General features: G+C 50.8%; 1 protein-coding gene across 10 annotated transcripts in view; it reads right to left on the reverse strand.

The window, feature by feature from the left end:
* LOC101944187 (gastrula zinc finger protein XlCGF8.2DB-like) overlaps window positions 1–8415 on the reverse strand; it is a 28857-nt gene extending 20442 nt beyond the window's left edge. For 3 of the 10 annotated variants that reach the window (XM_065562501.1, XM_065562506.1, XM_065562523.1), the window contains exons 1-2: window positions 8212–8415; window positions 7787–7826 (exon numbers count right to left, since the gene is read on the reverse strand). In XM_065562501.1, coding sequence (XP_065418573.1) covers window positions 7787–7810 — 24 coding nt within the window. In that variant the 5' untranslated portion in view covers window positions 7811–7826; window positions 8212–8415. Of the gene's footprint in view, window positions 1–7786 lie in introns of all 10 variants that reach the window. The other 7 variants (XM_065562518.1, XM_065562507.1, XM_065562517.1 and 4 more) reach the window with 3 other exon arrangements.
* Window positions 8416–8939: the final 524 nt, after the last annotated feature.

Below are 8939 nucleotides of genomic sequence, written 5' to 3' on the forward strand. Positions count from 1 at the left end.
GCTCTATCCTTGCCAGTGTGACCTTATAGGGTGGTGCGCACTTAAAAATTACGCCTCCCATGTGGCGTGAGCTCACACACACCATGCATGAGAAGTCACTCTGGTGGGCATGGGGGTCATCTCAGCAGGAACAGGCTCATGATGTTCTGGGAAGTACCGGAATGTCCTGTATTCCTGGAGCACGTGAGTGGCCACCCTACGGTAAGTACTGAAGAGGACAAAAAGCCATCGGCTCAAAGGGAGGATTCCTGGAGGAGACAATACTAAACTCTAATGTCAGGGTTGTTGGCACCGTAACTTGAGAAAAAAAGACTAGTTATTCCTTTCACAAATATTATTGACAGAGTGTGTCTTCACAGCACAGCTAGCTTGAGTTATAATGTGAGTCTTACCTCAACTCCCACCCACCACAAAACTTCTGTGAAAACAGTCTGGAGAAGCCAGCCTAGAAGCTGGAGGGATGTCGCATGAGTTCCTGTACAGCTATTGCATGTACCTGTATGAACAGGGTTCATCTGCAAGATCATGGAGATCTATGTCTAGATCTACCATTGTGGTATCATTTCCATCTAATGCTGTATTTGGTCACTGAAGAATGTAATGGAGAGAATCTAGATCTCCCTCTAGAGTAAGTAGTATAGGGTTCTTCTTCTGAATCTGATAATGAATATGGGCAGCTGGTTGCCACCGGTGGTGTGATACTAGGGGGAATCACCGGAGTACAGCCTCTGGAGCTGTGCCTCTTGGTGGTAGGTGTAAATGTCGGTACTGATGGCTTGAGTCCTATCAAAACCATCTGTGTATAAGAAACCGGTACTGGAGGCTTCAAAGGTGCTGAGGATGCCATGGCTGATGGTATTGTTCCTACAGATGTTCTAACCAGTGCTTAGGGCAGCTTCGGCTGTAAAAAAGTCTGTATCCTATGAGTAGTCAGAGTTGGGTCTTGTTGCAGCCAAGGGGACTCCTGCACCCAGAGAGAGCAAATCTCATGACATTGCATGAGCATCAAGTGTCGTGATTACCAATTATACTTATGGTAGTACTGAAATTCATGCCTCTAATAAATTGTCAGAGCCATTCTCAAGGACACATGCACTGGTCACGGAGTCAATGGCTGGATTTCCTGTCCTGATTCACTCTTGGTACCAGTGAGCAGCTTGCGCTCCAACCTTGGCACCTGACAGTTCCCATGAGGACTCTGCTGAGGCTTTTCAGTTCCCAGAGTCCCGTTCTGAAGAAGAAAAAGAGCTCTTTGATTTATAAGTTAAGTCTTGCCTGGAGACTGACTTACAGCTCTTACAAGACGTGGTGGGAGAAGCGGAACAATTGAGTCAGAAAGATCCATAGGAGAACTCCTGGCCCAGGACAAAGTACTGGACTCCAGATGACTGAGGTCTGAGAAGGGATGCACAGCACGCTCTATAAGATAAGTTTAAAAGGTTATGTCCCTAGATTTTTGTGTTCTTTTCTTGAAAGATCTACAAATAGAGCACTTGTCTCTCATGTGCCCTCACCAAGGCAAAATAAACGAGTGTGAGGGTCATTCAGTGCATTAGACACCCTGCAAGTGAGATAGTGCTGAACTCTAGGAAACTTTGGCATAACCAAGCCCCACTGGTACCAGGTAAAAGAGTCCCAGAGAAAAACAAGAACAAAAACTTTATAAAATAAGAAATAATCAAATCTCCAATGGGAAAAACATGGGTACACAATATGCTACCAGAACTATTTACAGAAAAAATAAAGTTTCCTAGGAAGAAGGAAGGGAACCCATGAACAACAGCCGATGGAGAGCTCCGACCACCAGACACTGATGGCGAAAAGGAGCTGTGAAGGTGCTGGGGTGACTCCACCTTTTATTCCTTTGCCTAGATACACGAGGACATGCACAGAAAACTGACAGGTACCACTAAGGAAAGGTCTCTGGCTACAGATCACTGAGCACTCACACACCTGGAAGGAGAACACCCAATTCTGCCTCCACATCCCATCTGAACACTCAGGTGGCAGGGAGCTACTGTCAGGTGTCAGTCAGGGTGTGCGGAAAGCCATGAATTATATCTGCCAGGAGGACACGACACCTGCAGGGCACAGTCCTGACCTGGGGGCAATGAGTTAGAACTGGAGGAGCCCAAGGGGACCGACTGGCTAAGCAGCAGTTCTGCAGAAAAGGACCCAGGGATTACAATGGATGAGAAACTGGATATGAGTCAACAGTGTGCCCTTGTTGCCAAGAAGGCCAAGGGCATATTGGGCTGTATTAGTAGGAGCACTGCCAGCAGATCGAGGGAAGTGATTATTCCCCTCTGTTCGGCACTGGTGAGGCCACACCTGGAGTACTGTGTCCAGTTTTGGTCCCCCCCACTACAGAAGGGATGTGGACAAATTGGAGAGAGTCCAGCAGAGGACAACAAAAATGACTAGGGGGCTGAGGCACATGACTTACGAGGAGAGGCTGAGGGAACTGGGGTTATTTAGTCTGCAGATTAGAAGAGTGAGGGGGGATTTGATAGCAGCCTTCAACTACCTAAAGGGGGGCTTCCAAAGAGGATGGAGCTAGGCTGTTCTCAGTAGTGGCAGATGACAGAACAAGAAACAATGGTCTCAAGTTGCAATGGAGGAGGTTTAGGTTGGATATTATGAAACACTATTTCACTAGGAGGGTGATGAAGCACTGGAATGGGTTACCTAGGGAGGTGGTGGAATCTCCATCCTCAGAGGTTTTTAAGGCCCGGCTTGACAAAGCCCTGGCTGTGATGGTTTAGTTGGTGCTGGTCCTGCAGGGGACTGGACTAGATGACCTCCTGAGGTCTCTTCCAACCCTAATATTCTAAGATTCTAAGGGTTATCCTCTACCATTGCTTTTGTGGGAGAGGCGAGCCTAATGCCAAGATGACCTTACTCAAGATGGCCACCATTTCCCCATTGTTTGGCATGTGGAAGAGAGGCTGCATCTAGTGACCACCAGCTCCCATTGTTTTCAGGGAGGCGGAAGCCAGGCTTTCTTGGGGGGACGTGGCTGGGGCTCTGGGGTTGGCAGACTGTGTACATAGCTATGGGGAACAATGGGAATGTGTGGTGCTAGAGGTGGGGAGAGGAAGAAGCAGGTGGACGGAGTGTGTGTGGGAGCGAGCTGGGCAGACTGGGAAGGTCACAGGGAACATGTGTGGAGGGGCAGGATGCAGAGGAGGGCGCTTAGTAATGCACGTTGGGGCTCGTAAACTGAGGAGGGATGAGGGGGACGAAGGGAGTCAGTCTGAGGGGGAAAAAGGGGGATATGTGGGATAGAATGAAAAGGGTGAAGGTGGATGTGTGTGTGGGGAGAGGAGCTTAACCAAGGACAATGCAAGGTTGGGAGAGGGGCGGCAGGCTGAGGAGGACACAGAGGGATGTGCATTGGGGGAGGTATGACCAAGTGGGAATTTTCTGTAATATTTTCAATGTAATATTTCCGGAGCTGGAGCACAGACCAGTAGGTTTTTGCCCGGAGCTGGAGCAGAGCCAGAGCGGAGCAATTCAAAACTTTGATTGCTCCAAATCCCTGATTTTCATGACGCCCATGGGTGTGCCTCAGTTTCCCTCTCTACTTTACACTGCTACCCAGTGGGTGCAGGAGGGTTAACACTGCTCCTGGAGCAGCAGAGAAGACATGTGGGGCTGGGGTGGGGGAATGCCACCTCGCTGTCTAGGGTGGAATGACTGATAACTAAAGGGCTGGCTGGAAGCCAACCCCCAGATCAATGGAGAATCCGAAAAGACGGTGGGAGTCCTCGGGGCTGAGTCACTCACCCCTGGCAACCAACGACCCAGAGGAAGGAGATTTCCCCCCCACGGCTGGGATCGGAAGCTGAGCCAAGGCCCCAGCTAGAGAACAAAGGGGAAAGGTGTCAGGTGGCCAGGTTAGGTGCTGCCTTCTGGAGAGATAGAGCGCTCGCCTTGGACTGACGGAGAGTATGTCTACACAGCAAACAGAAATCCACTACTGGCCTGTGCCAGCTGATTTAAGCTCACGGGGCTGTTTCATTGCTGTGTAGATTTCTGAGATCAGACTGGAGCCCCAGCTCTGGGACCCTCCCACCTCACAGGGTCCTAGAGCCCAGGCTCAAGCCCAGATGTCTACACAGCAATGAAACAGCCCGACAGCCTGAGCCCCATGAGCCCGAGTCAGCTGGCATGGGCCAGCTGCGGGTGTCTAGTTGCTGTGTAGACACACCCAAAGAAACAGAGCCAGTAATGGAATCCATCACATCTTGGCTGGCTAACTGCACTGGCTTGACCAGGATGGGCTATGGCTTAACCTTAACCTTTGCTTCTCTCTGCTAACCTCAGGGCTTCCCTGTGCTGGGTCCCCGCTCACTAATAAACCCTGTTCTGTTTAGAAAAGGCTGCCGGGTGTCACTGCAAATCCTGGCTGAGATGCACTGGTCCCTGCAGAGTGGGCAGGTTTCTGCCCAGGAGTCTGGCTCCTTTGGACTTGCTGGGCAGAGCTCACGGCATGAAGCAGCAAGGCTGGAGCCCAGACACTTGTTCTTGGAGGCGCTGAGGCCGTTACAGAAGAGTGGGACCCGTTGGTGGTCTGGGCAACTGAGTGGGGGCAGGAGGCAGCAAAGGAGGTCACAGGGGAATGTGTTTGTGAAGGGGTGGGAGCAGACTGAGGATTAGACAGGATGATGCATGGGGGATGAGTGGGAGGCAGACTGAGGCCTTGGCTATACTGGCGCTGTACAGCGCTGCAACTTGCTGCGCTCAGGGATGTGAAAACGCCCCCCCACCCCCCGAGCGCAGCGAGTGCAGCGCTGTAAAGCGCCAGTGTAATCAGAGCCTGCAGTGCTGCATGCTCGCTCGCAGCGCTGCAAGCTATTCCCCTCGGAGAGGTGGAGTACATACAGCGCTGTGAGAGCTCTCTCGGAGCGCTGGTGGCGCGACTACACTCGTGCTTCACAGCGCTGTCGCGGTAGCGCTGCCGCGGCAGCGCTGTGAAGTCCCGAGTGTAGCCAAGGCCTGAGCCTTGACAGTGCAGGGATTTGTGCGTGTCAGGAGGTAGTTGGAAGAGGCCCCAGGGGGATGTGGGGGAGGGGAATAATCAGCAGGAGACGGTGGTATGGGAGGCAGAATGAAGAGGATGCAGGGGGATTTACTTGTGGGGGGAGGTGGGTAGCAAGCTGAGGAAGGTGCTGCGGGCGTAGAGGTTCAGAGACACACTGGGGAGGGAGGGAACAGGCAGCAGACTTGTTACCCCAAAATAGATTTTGTGTGCCCTTAGGTAAATGACCTGCCTATTGCTCCCTTAATCTGTCCTCTCCAAGGTATACATTTCCAGAGTTGTTAAGGAAAATACTAAAGGACACAGATATAACCTTCAGATAAAGTAATTGACACAGGCAGTAAGCTTTCCTAAACAACAAAGTATCTTTTTATTAAAGTAACTAATAATCCCTACTACAATCTAATCTAGAAATAGAAAATAAACACAAATCTCTTACTGCAAATTACAAAGCATTGAAACTGCAACAGCATACAGTTTAAATGATTCTAAGCGAAGCACTTTGCTACAAATGGCCAGTTTGTAACAAATTGCTGACAGCAGTTCTTAAATTGCTTTAAAGTTTACACAGTTAAATTGCAATTTTATGCTTATATTCTACTATAATTGAAAGAATAGCAGGTTTACTTTATAAATCCGTTAGTATCCCTTTAAATCACTGTTATTGCTTTATAAATGTTATTGCTGTTCAGCCCCTGGTCAGTCAGTTTTGCTCCACTCTGATTTTCTCTCTCTCTCTCTCTCTCTGCAGCACCATTTCTAATATGTTTCCAGTAGCTCTTCTTTGGCTTCCCTTGCTGGCTTCTAATTTGTCCCACTTTTCCGGATTGACTCTTTTTTTCTAATACAAATCCCCTCCTGCATGCTGGCTCTCTTCTAGTATAACTTTCTAGTTTTAGAAGCAATTACCTCATTTGCAGATGCTCAGTATTAACCACTATGTGATTGACAGCTCTGACGTTTAGGACAAGTTGTAACTGATATGAGTGGGCTGTAACCAGCCTGCTGATCAGCTAACAGACGGGCTTCCTCACCCCATACTACACATGCTCAGTAGCTGCTAATTTTGCACATGCTCACTAGACTCTACCTCAGAGGTGTGATTCTGTCCATACACACACACTCATATCTGGCTCTTTGTCAGGGCACCATCTTAGAAATTATGGACTTTCTGCCAATTAGCTGAATTTTTCACCCTATCTCAGTACTGAACATGCTTAAAATCAGCAGCATAGAGTGGAGCAGCTCTTGTCTGTCCTGAAATAGAGATGAGGCAGATAAAATGGAGGCTGGAGAATTTCTCTAGTAGCAGACTGAGGAGAGTGCTGGGGATGTGGGAGGCGTAGTTTGAGAGGCTGTGACAGGCTGGGGTACAGGCTGGACTGTGTGACTGATGAGCCTCTGTTCCACCAACCTGGACTGCCTCTCCCTCTGTGATACTGATGTCAAGCTACAAGCATCTGACAGGCACTGCACTTACACAGACATCCACAGGCAGGGACACACATGTGTTGCATGAATGATCTCCCAGCCACTCATGAACCATCAATAAAGAGACCCCAGGCAATTCCCCCCAGCTCCGCAGTCTTGCATCCCTGAACTGTACTGTCTTGCACTGGTCAGAAGCCTGGTCAGTGTAAGTTCATTACCTAGTTCGCCACTTCGTCAAAGGGAAGTGGAAATGCACCAGTTTTTGTAATCTGAAATTTCCCAAGAACTTTAGACAAACTCACTGGTAAGGATAAAACATTAAAATAAGTCTGTTAATTACAGAAAGATAGATTGTAAGTGATTATAAGTAGTAGGCATAAAGGTCAGATATAGTTAACTTAAGAAATAAAAAGTAAACATGCATTCTAAATCCTAATCTTTTAGTCTAAGCACGAGTTGTATCAAACAGCTTTTCTCACTGTGACAGATGGTAAAAGCAGGTTACAGGTCCTCAGTACGTTGGCTGGGACTACAGTACCTTCCAGCCTGGGGCCAAACTTCCTCAGTTCAAAGCCCTTGTCTTTCAGCCAAACTTCCAGGTGTTAAGATGGGGGAGGGGAGGGGAAGGAGTCAAGTGATGATGTCACTGCATCTCTTATACGTTCTTCCAGCTTTCTGGAAAGATATTTGCTGTAATGTGGATTAGTCTGTCTCTATGGTGTATGTGCCTTCTCTGGGCTAGAGAACCATGTGTTGATGAGCGATTAACCTCCTGGGTATTGATGGCTACTCCTTTGTTGTAATTGAAAGGCTGATTATAGGTGTTCCCAACCTCACAACATATTTCAGTAACACGTATGGCAATACTTCACATAGAATGCTAGCACATACAGTCCAACAGGATATTAATGTTCAACAGATTAAGGCTTTTAAATGATACCTCACAAGGCATACTTTGTACAAAACATACAATACTCATATCACAGAGGTGAATATGGGGGTGCCAGGGTGCTACCTTGAGGTAAAGAGTGCCACAGGCAGCACACTGAGGAGGGTGCTAGATGTGTGTGTGTGGGGGGGAGGCAGTGAGACGCATGCCAGGGAGGGGAGTGGGGACAGGCAGCTGAAGGGGGGGGACTTTATTGCTTAAAAGCTGGTGATATTCAGGCCCATCTCCTGACATTAAAGGCTTCCAGCAGGAATTTCATTTACTGGTCTCCTCCCCTGCATGTCCTTCTCCCTCCCCTTCCCACCGCACATTCAGGCAAAGCCCCCCGCCGCCACCCGCACATCCCCTTGACAATCCCCTACCTGAGCCGGGTCCACTGCAGCCATTTCCCTTCCCCGGCCCCTAGAGTGATGTAACAATCTGAAGTGAATCTGGAGCAAAAGGTGGTTGTTACTCTGCAGCCTGTCAGCGTGGGAAGGGCGGGGGAGAGGTTTCAGATTCCCCCCAAGCCATGCACAGACACTCTGGACTCTGCCCTGCTGGGAAAACCCTCAGCCATCTCAATTGCCCTGTTGTCCGGGATCACCCTTTGAAGTTGCTCCCACTGTTATTTCCATGCATTCTCCCCTCCGGTGAAAGTGCAGTTGGCATCTATGTGCACAGGCAAGCCTCGCAGGCAGGCCCGTTCCTAGCTATTCTGGGGCCCTAGGCAGCCCCACCGCAGGCGGCAGGACTGTGAGGGGCGGGGCTGGCTTGGGGGTAGGGGAAGAACCCCCCCAGCACTCACCAGCGGCGCGGCTGGGTCTGGGTCGCCGCACTTCTAGCCGCCAGTGAGCAGGCCCGCCCCTGCTGCAGTTCTCAGGGGAGTGGGAGTGGAGGCAGAGGCGGGGCCGGGGCGCAGCAGGGCAGAGGCTTTGGGGAAGGGGCGGGGCTGGAGCACCTAGGCAGCTGCGTACTTTGCCGGCCCCAGCCCTTTCCCCCGGGTCTCTCCCCTCACCTGCAGGCTCCGGCTCAGGGGCTGGTGTCGGCAGAGCCCAGGGCTGCCCCAGGGGCTGGTTCCAGCCCCCGGAGAAAGTCCCCCCGGCTGGGCACAGAGGGGCGCTAGGGAAGGGCTCTCCCCGCACACACCCCGCTGGGGAGCAGCAGCGACTCAGCCCCGGCTCACAATGGAGGCGGCGCTGGCAGGGCGGGTCTGAGCCAGGAAGCTCCACGGGCGCCGCTATGACACCGACCCGAGGGGGCCGTTCAGCTAGCGCCCGGCTCGCACAGGACGGGGTCGGGAATAGCTTTCCTCTCCCTGAGCGAGGGGCGCCCCGGCATGTGTAACAACACAAATAGCAACCCTCCTGAGCATGCTCAGTGCGGGTGAACACGCTCAGTGCACCCACAGTAGGGAATTGGAAGAAGGAGCTGTTTGTGTTGTTACAATCCTGCCATTTGCGTGAGCATCCATTATAGGCCTAAGTAGTTTCTTTAAAACTGCTAGTGGCCTACCCAGCAGCTCTGCTCTCTCAC

This window comes from Chrysemys picta, chromosome 12 (genome assembly GCF_011386835.1).
Source record: "Chrysemys picta bellii isolate R12L10 chromosome 12, ASM1138683v2, whole genome shotgun sequence".
NCBI classification, from domain to species: Eukaryota; Metazoa; Chordata; order Testudines; family Emydidae; genus Chrysemys; species Chrysemys picta.